Source organism: Saimiri boliviensis, chromosome 4 (genome assembly GCF_048565385.1).
Source record: "Saimiri boliviensis isolate mSaiBol1 chromosome 4, mSaiBol1.pri, whole genome shotgun sequence".
NCBI classification, from domain to species: domain Eukaryota; kingdom Metazoa; phylum Chordata; class Mammalia; order Primates; family Cebidae; genus Saimiri; species Saimiri boliviensis.
In genome coordinates, this window is record NC_133452.1 from 108,679,585 (window position 1) to 108,701,952 (window position 22,368).

The following is a 22,368-nucleotide window of genomic DNA, read 5'->3' on the forward strand; positions in this document are numbered from 1 at the left end:
TTTTATACCTCTCCCTTTTTTTATGTTTCAAAGAAAGTTTTCTCACGTTCACATGTTTTTTTTTTTCTCTTTATACTAATCCTAGCTCTTTCCTATAGAATTTACTTTTTATTACCATTCCTTTCTGTATGCTGCATAGTTTTAATAGCTGCTTTTGATGCTGAGAACATAATCTTAAGAATTTCTAACGCTGTTTTTTAGAATAATTACAATTATTGATGCTACTGAATCTATAAACTTTAGATTTTGTTTTAGATCTAGAAAAACTTACGGAGATAAAATAATTGAAGTTTCAGTAAACTGCATCAAGGTAGATAGATGTATTCCTGTCCCTCTTCATAATAGCATTTTGTTTTTGTGCCGTCATCTATATTAATACTTTGGTTTATCAAAACAAGTTGGCTAGATAGTATTATCTTTTGATTATGGTCACTGAAAAGGTTAAATGACTTTCCCATAGTTAAAGCAATGTTTAGAAATTAGCGAGGCCAGGACTAGAGCACTTCTCTGCCCTTTGATGCTTTCTATACCATGGTTTTTAAGTGGATATAGAGGGTAAAGTAAATACTGTGTTTGCTCCATGGGTAGTTTCTGAGCAAGAAAGTAGTGTAGTCAGTTGATTCTGCAGTGTGGAAATGGCCACTTCTGCCACTCGAGTAGAAAGTAATTCAGATTAGAAGGTGTTTATCAATAATTATCTCTGACTTCTATGTATAAATTACCAACCTAAGTTGAGTTATTCAATAAAATAATATATTTGTGCCTTTGTTATTTTAAAATCAGTAGTGTTTAGATAATTATCTGTACTGCAAGGCAAGCTTTTTTTAACTTAATGTGTATATACATTCTTATAGAGTAATTCTTATGGCAGCTTAGGGGCCATGATAACTTGAGTAACATAATAAAACTACATTTGAAAAAAGATTGTGATTTAAAACATGGTTCTTTGGACAAAAGAAAGTTGACTTCACTTTATTTGCATCCCTCATATTTAAAGTCTTTCTATAGATACTTAGATAAAAGTCCAAATATTTTACTGATGTGTATGGACAATAACAATAGTTAATTGTTAATTGTTGTTTCCTTATATATATTTTTACCTCCTTGTGGACCTGATTGGGATACCTTTCCCTTTTCCTACTTACTTTTTTAGAGAAGAAAAAGTGATAATGTTCAAATTGGGATAGAAACAGAGTAAGTTTTACGGAATTAAACTCTCATCTTACTTGTGCTTATTGAGGATTATATTGCTAAGTACAATAACATTTCATGTTTCTGGACACTTGAGAAGTGAGTTTTTCCATATAAATGATTTTTTTCAGAATCTTTATGTAGAATCACATCTAAACCACTACCCTAATACAGCATTTTTTTTCTCCATGAATGTTTTTACATAGATATAATTAGGAAAATACATGAAAGTGTTTTTATTTTAGCATAGGTACTTGTATTAATTTTAATAGCTTAGATTATATTCTAAAGAGTTTTTATATACAACTTAGTAATTTTTTTTATTTTTGGACTTTAAAGTTTTTTCTGGTTATTTATAAGTAATTTTCTTTTCTGTTTGGTATTAAAATTGTCCCTTAAAATTTTTAAATTCAGAGTTGAGGCATAAAATGAGTAATCTGGCTGGGCATGATGGCTCATGCCTGAAATCTCAAAACTTTGGGAGGCCAAGGGAGGAAGATCACTTGGGTTCAGAACTTTGAGACCAGCCTAAGTAAAATAGCAAAACCCTGTCTCTGCAAAAATTAAACAAGCAAACAAACAAAACGCCAGGCATGGTGGTGCATACTTATACTCCCAGCTACTTAGGAGTCTGAGGTGAGCTGCTTGCTTGAGCCTAGGAGTTGGAGGCTGAAGTGAGCTGTGATCCTAGCACTATACCCTAGTCTCGGCGACAAAGCCAAGATCCTGTCTCATAAAAATAAGAATAATCTGTTACTCTTTAGATACAAGTTTTGGGACACCTGTTTTCTTTATGTATTTTCACATAGTGGAAAACTGCCAAAAATTAGGCAGGATATAGATTGCTTCTGTGTTTATGTCACATAGGATTCAATTAATAATCAAAGGCAAAAATTGTATTGAGCTATAATACTTTTGTATAATCTGCTGGGGGAAATGACTTTAGAAACCCAGCATCTGCATTAGTTTAATGAATCTTCAACTTTGGGAACTCAAATATCTTTATAAATTCACTTGTATGTGTATATTATCAACTCTTACCTGTAAAGATGCTGTTTCTTAAATGGGTAATCTAAGTGGCCAAGTGAACCATAAGCTAGCCCCAGAGGTCACTGAGTAGAAGGAAGCTGTCCAAGTTTATTTAAACTTAGGTGTAAAGAGACTAGGAATCCTAAAATATGCATATAGTATGATTACAAATTTTTATTTGTAATAAATAAACAAATAGTACTAGCCTGGCAGACTACTGCTAGACTAAGTAGTCTGCCAGGCTAGTACTAAGCATTTCACATTTGTTATCTCAATTCCTATAAGAACCCTTTGAGAAAGGTACAGTTACTATTTCTGGAGCAGATAGGGGAACATACTGGGGCACAGCAGGTTACATTGTTAGCAGGTAGTACTGGAGCCAGGATTTAAATACTACTAGAAGTATACTGTCAGAAACCTCATTTAACCACTATGCCAGACTAAACCACAGTCAGTCATTGAAGGATTGGCTGGAACTTATTGAACCTAATAAAAATACTAATATTTATTGAGCATATTGGACACTGTACTAAGCACTTTACATGAATCACAGTGGTTTAAATCTCGCAGCAACTCTGAGATAGGTTCTATTATTATCCTGTTTCACAGATGAGGAGAGTGAGGTACAGAAATGTTAACTTGCCTAAGGTCACACACTTGATAAGTGATAGAACTAAAAACTGAACTCCGCCCAAGGCCCTTTTAAAAAATGTTTCCTCAAATAATGCATCTGAAAACAAATTGCGGCTACTCACTTACTTGTTTTTTCCCTTTAAGAATATGAAATCTTTTTGCTTTTAGTTTTTGTGGGTACATGAGATCTTTTGATACAGACATGCAGTGCTTAATAATCACATGGTGTTAAAGGAGGTATCCATCCCTTCAAGAATTTATCCTTTGTGTTACAAACTATCCAATTATACTCTTAATTATTTACAAATGTATAACTATTACTGACTATAGTCATGCTGTTGTGCTGTCAAATACTAGGCCCTGTTTATTCTTTGTATTATTTTTGTACCCATTAACCATTCCCACCTCTCTCCTCTTCCTCCCATTACCTTTCTAGCCTGTGATAACCATCCTATCTCATGAATTCAACTATTTTGATTTTTAGAACCCCAAAATAAGTGAGAACATGTGATGTTTGTCTTTTTATTTCACTTCGCATAATTACCTTCAGTTCCATCTGTGTCGTTACAAATGACAGGATCTCATTCTTTTTTATGGCTGACTAGTACTCCATTGTGTATAAGTACCACATTTTTATCCATTTATCTGTTACGGACACTGCTTGTTTCCAAATCTTTGCTATTGTGGCCAGGTGCATTGTCTCACCCTGTTATCTCAGCACTTTGGGAGGCCGAGGAGGGCGGATTGACTGAGGTCAGGGGTTTGAGACTGGGTTGGCCAACATGGTAAAACCCCGTCTCCACTGAAAACACAAAAATTAGCTGGGCATGGTGGCGTGCACCTGTCATCTCAGCTCCGTTGGAGGCTGAGGCATGAGAATCACTTGAACCTGGGAGGTGGAGGTTGCAGTGAGCCAAGATAGTGTCACTGCACTCCAGCCTGGGTGACAGAATGAGACTCTGTCTCCAAAAAAAATGGTAACTTGTAGTGCTTTATTAAGTTTCTTGGACAATCAAAATAATTCACCAGTGTGTAAAGAGAATTGTCTAAAAATACGTAACATTAACAATGACAAAGTCTTACATGGTTGTCCATCAGGTTCTAAAGCATCTGTGTTTATGTGTTTTCCTTTAAATTAACTTAACTGATTTGCTTTAAACTTAAACAAATAAAACACATAATTTACTTACATTGTCGCACTAATCTTCTATTTTAAGATATAATTTCATTGCCTTTGTCATTCGGCTGTAATTTAACTTAATAAGTTGAGGCAGGAGAATCACTTGAACCCAGGAGACAGAGGTTGTAGTGAGCCGAGATTGTTCCACTGCACTCCACCCTGGGCCACAGAGCAAGACTTAGTCTCAAAAAACAAAACAAAACAAAAAAACACAAATCTTTGGTATTGTGAACAGTGCTGCAGCAAACATGGGAGTGCAGATATCTTTCTAAAATAAAAGTATTTTTAAAAACGGTAGTTTATAGAACTGTTTGCATATTTTATAATGCGTCTCATCTTGGTTCAAATGTTTGCTTCAAACTTACATGAGCAGATGTACCAAAAATTAATAAAAATCTAGAACTACAATCCATAAGATACTTAATGAAAGCAGTGCATTTAGTTGCTTTCATAATTCAGTTTAATTTGCTGAAATTACAATTAGTTTTGCTCTGAATAAATGTTTAGGTTTTAAGAATGTTTTAATATCTATCTCTTTAAATGGTATTTGTTCTGCTCAGTTGTTATATCAGAGCCCGTGAATGTTAATAGAATTTGTTGAAAATAATAATTTAAAACTATGTACAAACTTATTTTTAAAATTAACATTTCATTGCATTCTATATCAGTATAAAGGATAATTAATTCTTATTGCTCAGAATGTATATAATATTAGGTTGGTGAAAAATGAGGTTTTGCCATTATTTTATTAGCGAAAAGTAAAAAAAAAAAAAAAAAAAAAAAAAAGACAGAAACTGCAATTATTTTTGCACCAACCTATAGCTCAGAAATATTTTAACTATACACCTTTTTCTAGTAAATAATCAAAAAACTAAAACTCTAAATTTGTTAAGATTGTGAAAGTTATATAGGCTTAAGGCTTTAATTATTTTTGCATTTCCTCAAATAGTGTAGAAGAACTGTGCAGTAAGTAGGGCTTCAAATATAGTCAGTATATTGGAACATTACATATACACTCTTAAATGTATATAGCTGGTATCATGATAAAAATCTTCTTTTTCTCATTTGGTTGACTGTAACATTAAACATTTAATACCGTTAGTATTAATATAAAACCTGTAATCTATAATACAGTTGTGCAATTAATGTAAATGTAGCCGAGTGTAACCCATTTTCTATAGCCTACTACTTTGAATGAGCATTATAGTTGACATAAGAGCCAGATTATTTTCAGATTTTCATGAGGATAAGTGTAATATTCCTACTTTTGGGGGTCTTAAAGGACATGTTTTATCACATTAGTAGGTTAAAGAAGGAGAAGCTTAATTAACAATGTAAAATACTGAAAAAGTTCAGTTATTGGTGGTATATATAAGGCACAGACACAGCACCTATTTTACTAGTGTGTTTGTATTTGTGAATAGCTTAGTTCCTTATTATGTACATTGCTATTCTGTATGAAAAACTGAGAACATTTTAAATTTGATTAGAAGTGAGTGTAACTAGTAACTGTATGTCTGGAGGACAGGATTGTTCCATTTATATAATTGTGTAATCAGGAGTGCCTACAAAATCCATATCTAGCTAGAAGTTCTGTAAGGACTGCTGATTTATGACACACAATGATTTCTAAGTTGTTTTTAGGAAGGGAGCCATCTGTTGCTTCTCACTTAATTTTGTTCTTCCGTGGATTATTTTTTGAAACAGATTATTTCTGGTGCTATTGGTTCCTTCAGGGTATTTTTAATTGTTTATTTTTTGTATTATAGCCCAAGACCTGCAAAATTTACAGAACGCCCTCGGCCTGGAGTTCAAATGATCTGTTCTTCTTTTAGTGCTGGTAAGGTCCCCGCATTCTTATTTTCCATTCAAAGTTACTCATTTAGAAACATTCTAGTGCAGCACATAATATTTTGGAAAATATTAACCATTGTATTATAAATGATGTTCTTATACATATGTCACTGCTAATAAGCAATCGAGAATTATTGTAAACTTTTAGAAATATTTCAATTATGCAAGAGTTTAGTTTATAGAATCACTATATGTTTACAGAATCACTAGATATGTTCTAGTAGGAGAACAGTTTCAAAATTGACTCTGTTAAAGAGTGAATGTTTAAATAGTTGTTTCATTGTAAGAATAGCATTTTAAATCTGGTTTATGTTTTCATGGATTTTGGAGGTATTCTATAGTTAAGTAAAATTAATTTGATTGATATTTGTGTATCTTTATTAGTTAATTTGCTATATATTGTTATTTGCACTTTAAAAAGTGTTTGTGTAATTGTGCCAAGATTCCAATTCAGATTTGTGTTTATGCAGCAGCATTTTGAATAGATGCTAGGGTGTTTTTAAACAAGTTATTAAAGAAATCTGGATATTTGTAGTAAATTGACAAGAAACTTAAACATGAATAGATATAAACAGTGTCTAATACCTGTTCCTCCTACTTTAGTTTTAGTTTTACTTTTTCTGTTTATTTTATGATTGTGGGTAGGAGTATTACCTGAGATAAGGGATAGCAAACTGATGAAGTGATTCTGTTTTTGCCATACTAATATCCAAACATCTTCATTCTCTGACTTACAGATTTCCAGTGTCACTGCTATGGATTCAGTGTTCCTTGTAGTAATCACACAAATAAAGGCCCCATACATGCATCCAGAGTACTCTGAATTTTTACTCATTTTTCAAAGACAGTTTGATTTTTTTTTTAAGGGGTTAGTGGGTAGATCGTTTAGCAAAAGTAGTTAAGTATTTCATTATATACAGGCATTGCTTTCAATACTGTGGAAGAGTATTACTCTTGAATGCACTGCATATAGAAATAACTGTAATGCAAGGTAGAATGAATGTGCTACAAAACAAAATCTTAAGGGAGTTCTGAAGAGGACAGCCTCATTTGATTTCAAAGTTTGTAAAGAAAAGTCACTGAGGGAGTTGGGCCTTAAAAGTTTGATAAGATTTTGACAGATGGGAAATGAGGCAAGAGAAAAATTTCACCAGAGTTGAGAGAGAAGTATTTTCTAGTGAAGATGAATGATAATTTTAATATGGTATAGTTACATAATTTAGTAAAATTATTTTTAAGTAAAGCTTTACTTCTGTACACATTGAAAAATTCATTCTAGTCAAAGATATATTCCTAAACTTCTTTCTTAAATTTCAGTTAGATGTGTTATATATTTAGGATAAATGTGAATGGTTTTGGAGTAAAATATTAATGCAGTATATATTGTAATTTTGCTTACATTTTATTATCTAATTTTCAGAGATTTTGAAGTTATGTTTTAGTAGAAAGTAATTGCTTTTATTCTTCATAGGTGGAATGTTTCTGGCGACAGGAAGCACAGATCATATTATTCGGGTTTATTTTTTTGGATCAGGTCAGCCAGAGAAAATATCAGAATTGGAGTTTCATACTGTAAGTATTGGTGAAAAGAATTAGATGAGTATAATTTATGTGAGTCTAACAGTTTACATTCAGCACCCACTTTTTTATTTGTTTATATGTAGGACAAAGTTGACAGTATCCAGTTTTCCAACACTAGTAACAGGTAAAATATTTGTCTAATTTAATTCTAACTTTAAAATTATGAAATAAAGACTAAATTATGAAATTTTAGTATTCAGGTTTTATTTAGAGTTGTGTAGGAAATAATCATCTACCTAAAATAAAGATCTTGACCAGTTATACTTAAAAGTGATTATAGCCTTCACATTCATAGACACGTCTTTATTTTATTTTTAATAATGTTAGTATACTTGGACTATTTTAGTAAGAACTGCTTTTTTTAATTGGGAGGCAGAGTCTTAGTCTGTCACCAGGCTGGAGTGCAATGGTGCGATCTCAGCTCACTGCAACCTTTGCCTCCTGGGTTCAAGCGATTCTCCTGCCTCAGCCTCTCAGGTAGCTGGGACTACAGGTGCTCACCACCAGGCTCAGCTAATTTTTTATATTTTATTAGAGACGGGATTTCGCCGTGTTGTCCAGGATGGTCTCGATCTCTGACCTTGTAATCTGCCCGCGTTGGCCTCCCAAAGTGCTGGAATTACCAGCATGAGCCACTGTGCCTGGCCAATAACTGCTTTTTAAACTACCCTATATGTTCCAGATATGTATAAAAATGTAGAGAAGCTTTTGGTATAGATTGGAAATGTTTCACAGTATAATGCTTGAGGCAGACCTGTTTATTGATGATATTATGTAAATTTTCCCATGTTCTTGTTATAAAAGGAAATAAAATTACTTTTAATACCTTGAGTAGAGTAAGTCAGATTTTTTACTATTGAGAGGAAAATTATTGTTTTTCCTTGGAAAATACTGATTTTATTTCTGGAATAGTATATAGTGACCTGAAACCATTTTTGAAAATGTTATTTTTGAGACCTAGTCATGAAAATTGGAACATCTGTATATAAAATTCTAACAAGGTCCATAAAGTTTCAGAAGTTATTAGAATGCTGTATAAATAAAGATGAATGCTGTCTTTTTAAACGAGATCTCTGGAAAAAGTGCATTTTGATGAAGCATATGTGATTTTTCTTTGGGGGATTGAATTCCTTTTAATACAGGTTTGTAAGTGGGAGCCGTGATGGGACAGCACGCATTTGGCAATTTAAACGGAGAGAATGGAAGAGCATTTTGTTGGATATGGCTACTCGTCCAGCAGGGTAAGAGGTCAAATTGGAAATATTATGTAGATATTGATTATTTAAAGTATGTTATAGCGCAGGTTGGAGTGACTCTCAGCCTATAAAATTATATGTCATGTTAAAATTACTACTTTTCTGCAATAACTGTAGGTGCATTTGGAGATGAGCAGTGTTGATTTTTATGAAATGATTCATTGGCATATTTGAGGAGATCTGCATTAATTTTTTTTAAGGGGATGATAAAAGCACTGTAAGAATAATTTTTAAATATTTTTTTCAGAAGCCAGAACTTACTATGTTTCATTTATTACAGAGGGACAATATTTTATATCCATTGGTTTCCTCAGCCAAGATAAATTATACTCTGTGTTGTAACTGTATTTTGGTTTTAATATTTTATCATTTTTTCCATTTGTATTTATGTTTAGTCATCTCAGATGGATGGGAAAGCAGAACAGTCAGCAGGGGATGACAGCAACAGTAAAAGGTGGAGAGTGAGCAGCATGGCACAGAATTCGTAGATCTAGATAGATTTATAGCAGTGATATTCATGCAAGAGCATCTGTTACTAATGATTTAGAAGTGCTGGAATTGTGGAAATACTGTATTTCCTGACTCAGTGCAGGGATTTTTATCATCATTCCATGTTGATTGAAACTTCTCAGTTACTGTTAAGTGACAGTTACTAGGTTAATGAATATAAATACAAATTATAGATTGTATGTTTTGGTTTTTGTTGTGTCAGTATTTAAATAGTATAAACAAATAATTCCTCATTTTCAGCCAAAACCTTCAAGGAATAGAAGATAAAATCACAAAAATGAAAGTTACTATGGTAGCTTGGGATCGACATGACAATACAGTTATAACTGCAGTTAATAACATGACTCTGAAAGTTTGGAATTCTTACACTGGTCAACTAATTCATGTCCTGATGGTGAGAAAAGAATTCTAATTTTATTTGATATAATTGAAGCTCACTATAGAATGAAATATTCTCATTGAGGAATAAAGTCTTTCATGTTAGCTAAAAACTCTTGCTTGCTGGTGTAACAGGGCTTTGCAAGTGATTGGGAATAATTTAACAATGCATTTAAACAGGTTTGGCTTGGAAACATATAGTAGATATTTGCTGTTTTTTCGTAATGAAAAGATCCACTAACAGTAGTCTCATGTCTACTAGGTGATAGCAAAGGCCTGGACAATGATATTAGCTCAGTTTCATTGTTATTTATACAAGACAAATTTAAAGATTTTTGCCAATTTAATAATACATAAAACTCTGTTTCTAGAAATAGTGCCATATTGATGTATCATTGTGTTTTTTTTTCTTTTTTTAATATCTGTGATTCTTTGACACTTCAAAACTATTCTAGGGTCATGAAGATGAGGTGTTTGTTCTCGAACCACACCCATTCGACCCTAGAGTTCTCTTTTCTGCTGGTCATGATGGAAACGTGATAGTGTGGGATCTGGCAAGAGGAGTCAAAATACGATCTTATTTCAATATGGTAATTATCAGTCTCTTCATTTTATACCTGCTAAAGATTTGGGAGCTTTTTGACAAAGGTACTCTACCTGTCACAAAGGAAATCCATTTAAAAATTGGTTTATTATTTTGACTTTAAATTTCCATCAATAAAGAATGATTTATTTCACACCTTTATTGACATGCTGAATGTAAAAGAAAATGAATTGTGCATATTACAATATCTGTACATTGTGATAACTGTTTTAGTTTTATTAGTTTTAGCAGTGAAACTTTGGAAATTTACAAGTATGAAGATACAATATAAAGAAGAAAAAATATTTGAAAAACCATGTGAAGAAATTATAAATAAATACTTAGATTGTATTGTACTTATTTTAGTGTTCTAGCACAACAGAATTTGATTCCAGTACATTGATTTTAAAATTAAAGCCAAAGAATCAGGCATTTCCTGCTTTTAATCAAATGGTAGTATATTATTATTTGAATTTATAGCCCTTTGTTTCCACATTTTCGTTCTTAGATTTTAACATAATTTGCTGAGCATTTGAATTACAATGTTTTAATGTATCACATACAGCTTATGGAGCAATGTTTCTACTTCTTTCCAACAACTGTATGAAGTCTAAAGGTCTCCTCAACGACTGCAGCTTATGCAGTCATATTTTTAAAAATTCTACTTTCTGTATATTAGAAATACCGTTCAACAGAGAACAAAAGAAAAAAATACATTTCCAGTATTTCAGCATGTTTAAATTAAAAAAAAAAAAACAATTATAGAAACCTTTAGTAATGAACCATAAAACAATACAGTTAGTACATATGGTCAATTATTTTGCCAAATAAATTATTTCACACAGCAGTTGTTTGTGAAATAATGGTTTGTGAAAAAATTACATGTATGTGATGCTATGCTTGATTGATAATAATCAGAATAAAGTTATTTCTATGTTGTGAGAATGCAGATATAACAGCTAATTTTTTAGTCAGGGAAATAAGCTATCTTTAAGGCTGTGCCTTCGTATACATTCAGTAAGAAATAAGGTTCGTAAAACCTCTGTTTCTAGAAAACAGTGTTAATTATTTGGTGTGCACTTGTTAGTGATGGATGGATGGATGGATTTCCTTTGTGATTGTATGGAGATGTTTTAAAAAGCAAATCTGTAAATATGCTAGTAAAAATGTTTTCTTCTTTTCTATACTTTTGTTTCTAATTTGCTTCGTTTTGGAATATCTGTTGAATAAGGAAATTAGTCATTTCTCAGTTTGTCTTTGTAGCTTCAAAAAAAGAAAAAATGTGTGGGCTCTAGATATACTAGTGCCTTTATTTAGTAGTTTTGTGTTTCCAAAGGGCATTACTGTATTGGTAGAGGGCTTGGAGGGAAACTTTTATTTCATAATTGAATACTGCCTTAACTTTTCAGTTACAAAGGTGAATTTTCCTTTATCAGGTAAGGTGGTCACACTAATATTCTACCTTTCCAGTATGTACAAAAACTACAGCACCTTGAGAGTTAAGTGATTTGCTCTTAGACCATTAAAAATTACTAATGGAACCAGAAGTCAGCCATAATACATACTTTTAAAAATTAGCTAATTATATTACTGCCTTAAAAATTGTTTATTGTTAAATAAGAGTTTTAGATGAGGATATTTTTCTGGTTCTTTTTATGGATAAGAGATGGAAAAACCTCTAAAAGGCAGAAGAAACAAATTGATATATAATAAGTTGAATTGGGTAGTATCCATAGAATTGCACACTATGAGTGAAACATAAATCAGAAAGGCTAAAAAATATATCCTGCATTAAAAAAACAGAAAGTGCGCCACCCTTATTCTCAGTAAAATAAAGATACTACCTTTAATTTTGTATGTGATGTTGAATGGTTCCCACATATTTTACCTCCTTTGGGTCTCATGAAAACCTTGTAAGATAATCAAGATAGATTTTATTGTTCTTGGTCTTCAGAATGAAGAAACTATACATTACAGAGATGAAGTGCTTTGCCCAAATTTACTGAGTTCACACAGCTATTATGTGGGCATTTGGGCATAAATCCATGATTCTGGCTATTGCTAATATATGCAAATCTAATCATGGTTGGCTTTTTGAGCTTTTGTCACTGTTACTGCATAGCTAACTTCTAACTATACCCAATTAGTGATACTTCCTTAAAGAAATGTTGTCATGATGGTAATAACTCTGAGTGGATCTTTTGACATCTTACTCTTTACCTTAATTTTATTTCCTGTCTGTCTCTTATGAGTTATCTAATTGCCCTACTTCTTTTTGCTCTTCACTCTTTTGTTCTTTTCATTGCTTGTTTTATTTATGGGAAAATGGAAGATGAAAACATTCAGCATTGCTATTAAGAAAATAAAGAGAAACAATTCAAGGGAGGGCCTGTGTTCTCACTGCTTGCTCTCATGAATGTTGAGTTTTGGCTATAATTACAGCTATTTGGCTCTGTGTAGCTAATCAATTAAGTTTTTCAGTTAGTAAAATACCACGATATTTGATCGCATACAGATTTAATCCCTAATGTTAAGTTGCAGGTAGTAATCACAAGTTTAGTAAATATTTTTTGAGTCCCTTTTGAAGGTTCTAGTCATATGTAGTGCTTTGATATATTAGAGGATGAATAATTTTGTTGGAATACTCCTGTTTTGACTAGAAATGGTGAAAATCATATGAAATATTTTAAAGATGAAATGTTATTTCATGTGACTGTTAAAACTGAAGTTTATAAAACTGATAAGTAAATTCACCATTCTGCCTACAGCTAGAAAATAAGGAATATAGACTATACCTTTGAAATAACAATTTTATGCACAAATTTCTTAAATACAAGTTTTTATCAAGTGTATTTTGAGAATAATATTGTCCCTGCTTTTTGAATAACAATTGAATTGGAAATTTATACTACTTTTGCAAAAAATAATGGAAATCATGTAACATAAAATTTAGCATTTTGTATTTGTCAGCATTTTACTACAATTTTGTGCAATTATGAAAATGTAAATTCTTTTTTTGAAATTTTATAAATAGTCAAAAATCCTGTAATGTTAAAAAGGCTTTCATGTGAAAAGGTAAACTTTGAAATGCCTGTTTGATACGTAGTAATTACATTTTAATAATTTTTAAATAGTTGATTATAAGACATAATATTTTAATATTGCTCTGATAGTCATTCTAATAAATGTTCTAATTTTTTTCTGTATCAAGCCATGGTTTAAAAACTTATGCTTTATTTTGGGACCATCTAAAATTGTCAAGAAGCTAGAGTATGAGATTGGGAATTGAGATAAAGATATTTACTTCTTATATGCTTAAATAATTTACTTCATTCCGAAATCTTATAAATGGATTCTCAACTTTCAAGGGGTATTCTCCAGAAAGACTGATGGGTTTGTTTTTCTTATTTTTACTGCTGAGTTTCCTCCTAATAGAGGATCTCAATGATAAAAGCAGTTGGGGAGTGGGTGTTGGGTTTGTTTTTGTACTTTTATAAGAAGAATATGACATGTGAGATGATGTTTTGAAAGAGGCTAACATGGGGCATGAAATGGAATAGATAGAACATGTAGCTTGTATTCCCCCTACCCCTTCTGCTGTCTCAACTTCAGCTAAAAATAAAATAATATTTTTAAAAACACTTATTGCAAAAACCAACAACAAAAAGTGATTCTTTTTGTTGTTTTTCTTTTTTAAATGAACCAGGGGAAGAAGCCAAAGAGAGTTTTGTAGAGGAAATTATGAGACAACTTAAAACAAACAAAAAAACCTGAATTCTAGGTCTTCAATACTTTTATCAGTTACTTCTTTACATTTCAACTGGACAGTCCTTACATAACTTGAGTATTCAGAGGAAAAGTAGCATATATCTGAATATTTTATTGAAGCAAGTAGTGTATATTAACAATATTCCAAACCATAATAGTTGGGCATAACTTAGTAAGCCCACATTTGTTTGGCATTGGCAGGAGGTAAACATCAGAATAGCTTTGTTTTGATGAAAGTTGTTCTAAACTCTGAAGGCTTTATACTCCCATTAAATGCTAAAAGGCAGGTAAATCATTCCCAGAAATAGCTTGAAAATGTTTGCTGACTCTGAGGGCTAAAGTTGAGGGCCTTGTGTGAAAGAGGTTGCCAGGAGTGTAAGTTAACTATAACCTTAAAAGTTCCTAAATATAAATTGTTTTATGGCCTTTTTTCCCCTCATTAAATTATCACAGTACATCTAAGTTTTAACCGAGTTTAACTAAATGAATATTAAATTAATTGGAAAAGATACAGTGACTTCACATTTCTTAGTACTAGGCCATTTGAATATTAAATAGTAAATAAAAGTTGTTTGGAGTTGAATTTGTGGACTTGGTGTTTTTAGTAGCTTTCCTCATGTTTCTGGTGGTTTCGCTTTATTTATCTTACTCTTTCTTTTCTCTGTAGCCCTAGCTATGTCTTTCTCTCTCTCCCTATCTATTTCTGTCATGTTATTCAAAGCTGTAGTTTGTTACCTCCTGTCTGGTTTTGATTTTAATCAAAGAATACAGTATGTCTCTTGATAGAAAGCAGTTTTACGGAATTTGGTTTTTGCTTTACTTCATTGTTTCATGGGTAAATTCCAAATAAGTTTTTATTTGATTAAAGTTATCCTTATTTTTGTAATTGTTCTCTTAACCTTTCTTTTACTTAAGAGATTGTTTTTAAAAAAAGTTCCAGTGTCCACTAATCCAGAACAATATATTTCTCCTTGCAACGTTCCAAACGAGCAGAGGCTGCCAATCTACCACCCAGAATTTTTGTACATGCATACTTCTTCTGATGTTAACATGTTCTCAGTGTGACCTGTACTTTAGTTGTAAATGATTGTAGCTGTACAGATCTAGGAAAGGGAGAAAGAGAAGCTCAAAAAATATATATCTCAATTGTGTTATCTCTTGTGAGTCAGGGTAAGAGTCTGTTTCTGTTTCTCTTTCTTGCTTTTCCTTTCTCCCTCTCCTGTCTCTCCCTCTTTCCCTCCCTTCTCTCCTGCCTTCCTTCCTTTCCTTCCTTCTTTCCTCCTATCATCATATAACAAGATAATGTTCTATATTTATACTCTCTGTGTTAAAAGGACTCTCTGATGCTTCCAGTCTATGTTTCAGCTTCTTTGGGTAAGGAAGTACCTTCGGTCTTCTCATACCCTTTGGTTATCATCACTTTCTTTCAGGTTTTAGATACATATATATATATCTTGATACCAAAGGCATGTTAATCTGTTGCCATGAATATGAGTTTGTCTCTTCAGCTTCTCATACTGCATTATATTTGGTGAATTACTTTTAGTAGTAATTCTTGGACATAGTCCATGACCTGCTATCACAAGGGTATTTGAGATTTGATAATTACAAGAGAAAGTTTATGAAATGATACAAAATACAAACATGCAGATGAAGACATTTTGATTAACAAATATTTGATTGTTTTAATTTGAGTCTTTTATTTTGTGTTAAGCACAAAATATAAGGACCACAAGAGAGAATTAGACATGGTCTGTATTTTTAGTCAGTCTATAGTTAAGGTGGGGAGATACAGTATACAAAATGTATGTTAAGAGATAAATATTGATAATTTCAAATGGTAACATGACAAATGAGGAAAGACAATTGCTGTATCTTAAGATGTAGGGATCACATCAGGGTAGATGATTGGAGTTGCGTTGAGGAGGAGGAATTTGAACTATGCCTTGAAAGATAAATAGGAATTGAGTCAATAAGAGAGTGAATTTTATAAATAAGAGGAACATTATAAATAACAACGTAAATGTCAAGACATGTTCATAGAGTTATTTAGAAAGTTGCTTGCAACAGATTTTGGAATTAATGACAAAAAATAGAAACTGAGATGAACTGTCAATGACTTCAAATGATCTCATAGGCATAAGTACCTATGAACATTGTGGGGGCTTTCGTAAATTATTTTATAGGCTGATCGAGAAGCTAAGAGAAAAATAGTTTGGTTGCCAGTAATACTATTTCAGGTATAAAACTGAATAAGTGTCAGGAGAACTACATTAATTAGTCATGAAAAACTATAGGAATAGTTGGTAGGAAATTTGTAAAGAAAAAAATACATGTATGACTTGGTATTTTGTGACTGATATGGGAATTTTGGCCATAGGGTGATGGGGAGGAAAGATTTAATAAATGTGTTCATAGAGTGTTAAGCCAGGGTGACCTTGAGAATAATGGTTTTGTTAATGGAAATTTGAAAGACATAAGGGAGAACTGACTTCTTTTTTTAGTTCATTTGTAATAATATTTATTGTGTTCGACTACCTATGTGGAAATGGCCAGCTAGCACTTGGAGATAGAATGCTTAGAGGGGATAGAAGTAAAAAGAAGAAAATGTTGAAGTGTTTCCTATAGAGTATAGTTTACTTCCTCATGGAGACAGGAGAAGGCAGTGCAGAAGGCTTAGAAGTAAACTTTGGAAAATACTCATATATTTAGCAGAATGGAAAAGAGGTCATAATCTCTAGAGGGTGTATCCAGGAAGACACGCTATGCTAATATGCCAGAAAGACCAAAAGAGAATAAGCCACAAGGGAGGTTTAATCAATAGTATTGCTTTCCCCGTAGAAATCAGAATATGGGTACAAAATGCTCTTAAATTTGAAGATACTTATTTTGGTAATATTTTTCTTTTGATGAACATTTAGAGCTGATTTTTCAGAATCACTTTTATGTAATAATTTTTTCCCTTTTATGTAATAATTTGATCCACTGATTTTATCAAGTCAAGTCCAGCAGTTTCCTTTCTTATGCTGGCATTAGTTAAAGCATTTTCAATATTAACACAGCCATGCAGTAACAATATTTTAAAGTAATTTGATAACATCTGATCTGTTGGAATTTAGATAGTTTATTTTAAAATCGTCTTTTTTACATAATGAGAAGATAGCCAACACATTCTCCCCCTACCCCACTGAGACAGAGTCTCGCTCTGTCCCTTGGCTGGAGTGCAGTGTTGTGATCTCGGCTCACTGCAACCTCCACCTCCTGGGTTCAGGCGATTCTCCTGCCTCAGCCTTTTGAGTAGCTGGGACTACAGGCACACCAGGCTCAGCTGATTTTTGTATTTTTAGTAGGGACGGGGTTTCACCATGTTGGCCAGGATCCACCATTTATTTTAAACATACATCTGAGTCTCTTTTGTATCTAGTGTACATATTTTTCCATATGTCGGCAAGCTCTAACCTAAAAGTGTTTTTGATAGATAAGGAAGGACTTCTAAAGGGTTATTCTTAGCATAAATTCCATTTCTCAGCTCTTTTCATTCTTGGTATAAGAGTGTATTTCATAAAATTATTTTAGGGTATTTTAAAGGTTGCATAATTTTAAATTTTGGAATATTTCCTAGGTAAGATGCTGTCTTCTAATCAATGACATGTTTTAAAAAATGAGCAAGACAAACTGACCCTGCTAATAGAATTGAAATAACTAGGAGAGGATGGTTCTGCGTAAGATAGCCCATATTTTTTTAACTTTCCTACTTTGTGTTGAGGTTTTCCAGAAGCATGTACTTCTCATATTCACTATATGTATGTTCTTCATGATTGATACAATTTATACACTAGAATTTTAGTCTGCATTCTGCTTTTAGTATACTTCAACTCCAGATTTGTCCAGTTTTTTTCAGTGTACTTTCCTGAAACTCAGATGATAGGATTTTAGGAGTGGACTTTACAGGTAGTTTATCTTCATCATTCCACCCATATTAGGTGATTTACCTATAACTGGTGGAGAGATATCTTAGGTCTTCGACCTCATTCCTCTGTGTAATCTTTCATCTTTCTATTTCACAAAAATTATGTTAGAAGTTGTGTATACTACCCTTCCTCAGAAAAAGTATCAGTATTCTTTATGAGTCTGTCCTTATCAGAGCTCTTAGCTCATAAGTTTTTATATCATTTAATTTTTTTATAAAGTTCAGTATAAGTCTCTAAATGTCTAACAAGTTTATACTACTCATTTATTGGTAGTATTCATAGAATTCTTTAGTATGAGAATTTTCTAATAAGGGAGTCATTATTTTAACACATCTGATCCTCTTATTTCCTCCTTTTAAAAACAAAATACTTAAAATAATTACTGAATACACTTCTATTTCTTTTTCTTCCTATTACTCTTTTTGAAGTTTTTTCAGTTACTGGTAAATACTGTCTCATAGATTATCTTAGCTAAACCTTATTGGTATTTAATGTTTATGAGTTCTATTTGGTCTTTATTTATATGCTTCCAAAATAATGCATAACAAGCATACTTGATTTTATTAGAGGAATAGTTCATCTAAATGCACTTACTCTGATAATTTGTCATTACTTAGTAATTTCACTCTATTTTGTAATTATTTTATTACAACTGCAGTAAGCGCTAGCTGGCATAAGCTATATGTAGTATTAAATTTTATGTTTACTCATTTTCTTGCTATGTAGTATATTTAATTTTATGATAGGCTCATATACCTTTCATGTGGTTAGAGAGGATATTTTCTTTCTTTTCATTTTTGACGATACGCCTCATTGCTTTCTAGTAAATGTGGATATTCAAATAGTGCCTTCATTTAAAATTTTGTCTTTGAGAATTCTTAATCATAAATACTTTGACCCTTGTTTAAAAAGATGACACTCTTTTCTTTTGGTTGGCTTAATCATATCTTATATTTTAAAACCAGCTAGGATATTTTTGGTTATATAGAGAAGTAAAATGTTTTCCTATTTTGCATCATCAACTGTTTGGAAACCTGGTCTTGGAAAACTTAGTCTGCAGTTTATAGGTATGGATGTTTATTGCCCGAGAAGCCATTAATAAACAGAGAGTTGGTCTTTTAATTGATGAAGTTAGAGGCACCTTTTCTAATTGGTTCATGAGTAAAGCAGGTATTTTAAAGCCTTCTTTAATAAACCGTTAATCAAAATAATACTTTTCTTATGTGATTGAAATGTACTTTCATTTTCTCCATATAAAAGTCACTTTGGAGTTAAACAGATGCCTTATACCAAGAAAATTACTACTGTCTTGCCATATTCACAATAAAATATGTTATGTAGGACACACAGGCATCTTTAATATGATTGCTATTTTTTCTTTGCTTTTTTAGAACTTTATGAGTTTCAGTTGTCCCCAAATATTCTTTTAGAGATCTGTTAACTGTAAATGTGGCAACACTGGTAAATAACATGGGTCTAGGGTTGATCAGTCCTACTTGCCCCCTAACCCTTACCCCCAAAATGAAAAAGTACAGCAAGATTGTTTAAACAACACATGAAGGATACCATGCATAGGAACATTGATCAATTTCCTTTGAAATTGCTAAATTGGACCACTTTCAAGACTGCTGTACTACTATCTACTTAAAATTGTAATCTTAGACTTGTATTACACTTGTAATCTTAGACTTGTATTACACTTCTGGAAACATTTATTAGAGTAGATTTACAAAGTAGTTGCTTTTTTTTGTTCTCTTTCTTGCCTTCTCTAAAATTTTCAGTGAACTGAGTTAAAAAAAATCATTTAACAACACATGGCTAAGGCAGTTTCAGTATCTTAATTTTTAGCTTTGGATACGAAAGTCATTTAGAGGTGTACTTTGTTCATGTGGTTGCTTATTTATAACAGTTCACATAACTTTTATTTGCCTAGGAAAACACTGAAAAATAAAGACTTGAATCCTGAATATCTATCTACTTATAGTCTTTCATTTTTGGCAAATGCCTGGCTGTATGGCTACTGGTGCTCTTTTGGTAATCTGGAGAAATAGTTACATTCTTTTTTGTTTTTGAATTGTTAAAGTAGACTTGCAGTCAGTCACCTTCCTCTCCTATCTTATCATCCTCCAACTTTCTTCACACTTGAAATATAATCCTGTTTCACTTGTGATTCATTGTCTTTCTTTTATGATAAGTTTTTGTGTGTATTAAACATTAGATAATTTTACTAATTTTATCCAATATGGTTACATTTTTTAAGAAGTTATTTTCTATTATTGTAACCATCCAAAACAGCATTAATAAGCACTGTTGCACACATTTCTTCTTTTTAGCAAGCCAAAGGATAAAGCTAGTTTTCTTTCTGAGGCAATCCCATTTGTGGTATTGTATTAACTTCTTAGGTCAAGTCCTTTCTTTCATAGAAGTATTTTCTCTTTTTACTAAAGTGCAAACCTTCCTTGAGATCAGTTACTCTTCTTCTGAATTTTACTTCTGTATTTGGTGAACTGTACATCCATCCTTATGCCAGATTTTTAATACTAAAGAAAGAAAGTTAGCACCTTTCTCTTTTCCAAGCATTTCCTGGGATATTACTAATAAAATCAATTCGTTCTAGATCAGTGGATACCGGAACAGAAAGGAGGTATTTCTTACCTGATAATGTGTGTGTGTTCCGATTCTGCTAATCCAGAAATCCAATAGCATTTGTTGAAAATCATCCTTAGTTGTTATTTGTTAGGGAGTCAACTCCCTATTTTAGTTGTTTCTAAAATTCAGACCCTAGATGTGCTTTAGATAGGGTAGAATTTTTACCTCTTTCAGAACACTGCTAAAGAAGTTTTCAACTGGAACGTAGTCTGAAGAAGCACTGAGAGCAAAAAATTCAGAGTGGTGATTGGCCACCTCTGTTTGATTGACAGGTTGCAGGGAGGAAACCCATTCGTTCTGGATTAATGGAACTGGAAAACAGAAAACAATTATCAGGTAAAAAAAACCTTTTCTTTAACCTTTGAAATTCACCATTTAAAAGATGAGTCAGACTACCAGGGAATTTATTACCAAAAAGAATAAAATCTAGTGTCATTTGAGCAGTGATCTCTGCCTCCTACTTCCAAGAGTTACCAAAAAATCTGTACAGTTGCTACATGCCAGCTTTTGCAGAAAGGGCATGATTGAATGGAGATAGATGGAGTGTAAGACGTAATTATGTGTTAAATCTGAGTTTAAAACATGAAGCAGAATTCTATGGGTGGGGGAGATTGGTATTCTTTTGTTTCCTGAGTTGTGTTTGGTCTGTGGATAGAGTATTTTTCAAGGCTATTAATCTGGCACTTTTCACGAATATTCGTAAATTTTATTATTGTACTATGCTTGTTTTACTTAATCTTCACTTCATTAGGATATATACTACTTTTATCATAAAATTATTGTAATAATAGTGACCAGTTCTTTACATTTTAATGGCATTTTTCTTATTGTTGATTAAATATATTTCAGATTGAAGGCCAAGGACATGGTGCAGTATTTGACTGCAAATGTTCTCCTGACGGTCAGCATTTTGCATGCACAGACTCTCATGGACATCTTTTAATTTTTGGCTTTGGGTCCAGTAGCAAGTATGACAAGGTAGAGTATGTTGACTATACATTATGTCCTTATTTTTTAAATGCATGTTTAGGGGTTGTATTTTTTTGGAGTGGGTGAGAATCATCATTTTTACATTCAGGATAAAATTTGAAGAATTTTATGTTAATTAGTCTGGAGACCTTAGTTTTGGAAAGGAAGGTGAAGACAGCAGTTAAATCTTACTTTATTAGGGCTTATTATTTAAAAATCTGCATATTTTAGAAAAAAAAAACTTAGCCTGTTGGGAGCAATCTAGATTGGAATTTTTAACATGGGGTATTATGTAAACTGGAGTTGGAAGATGTTATCCATAGTGGGACTTTGAAATGTAAAATGTTTTATTTATATGGGTAATATGTACTTATCTAGGATACCAATCTGTGGCTTTCATATGTTTCTTAAAAATGTTTTATTACCTAATTGTACCTAATGTTTTTTGTTAAAGATCCTGTCCAGTTTTTTTTGTTTTTTTTTTTTTGCAGGGTTGGGGTGAAACGTCTCACTATGTTGCCTAGACTGGCTTTGAATTCTTGGTCTCAATCCTCTCATTTCAGCCTACTAAATAACTGTACCTGGCATTACAGGCCTTTGCCACTGTGCTCAGCAGTTAAAAACCCTGACTTTAAGATTATTGACTAAAAGAATTAAATTGCGTATTTGTGTTGGAATGGTATAAAAGTTTATGATAGTGAATACTGAGTGGTTTATCATTTAGTTTAAGAAATTATAAATTAACCAGTGAAATTTTACATAATAAAATTTGTGTCCAGGTTGAGTTTATATTAATAATTTTATATCATCTCAAAA

The 22,368-nt window shown here is 32.2% G+C and overlaps 1 protein-coding gene and 1 long non-coding RNA gene across 6 annotated transcripts in view; one reads left to right on the plus strand and one right to left on the minus strand.

Annotated features, from left to right (window-relative positions):
- Nucleotides 1-21,132, minus strand: part of LOC141584317 (uncharacterized) — a 28,321-nt gene extending 7,189 nt beyond the window's left edge. Inside the window, exon 1 of the long non-coding RNA XR_012517302.1 lies at nt 20,590-21,132. This is a non-coding gene — a long non-coding RNA (uncharacterized LOC141584317). The remainder of the gene's footprint in view (nt 1-20,589) is intronic.
- PHIP (PHIP subunit of CUL4-Ring ligase complex) overlaps nt 1-22,368 on the plus strand; it is a 185,400-nt gene that overhangs the window by 60,377 nt on the left and 102,655 nt on the right. For all 5 annotated transcript variants that reach the window (XR_012517301.1, XM_074398034.1, XM_074398033.1 and 2 more), the window contains 7 exons: nt 5,803-5,873; nt 7,359-7,459; nt 7,552-7,592; nt 8,611-8,709; nt 9,475-9,628; nt 10,068-10,202; nt 21,433-21,561. Coding sequence is in view for 4 of the 5 variants with exons in the window: in XM_074398034.1 (XP_074254135.1) it covers nt 5,803-5,873; nt 7,359-7,459; nt 7,552-7,592; nt 8,611-8,709; nt 9,475-9,628; nt 10,068-10,202; nt 21,433-21,561 (730 nt within the window). In the remaining variant the exon portion in view is untranslated. The remainder of the gene's footprint in view (nt 1-5,802; nt 5,874-7,358; nt 7,460-7,551; nt 7,593-8,610; nt 8,710-9,474; nt 9,629-10,067; nt 10,203-21,432; nt 21,562-22,368) is intronic.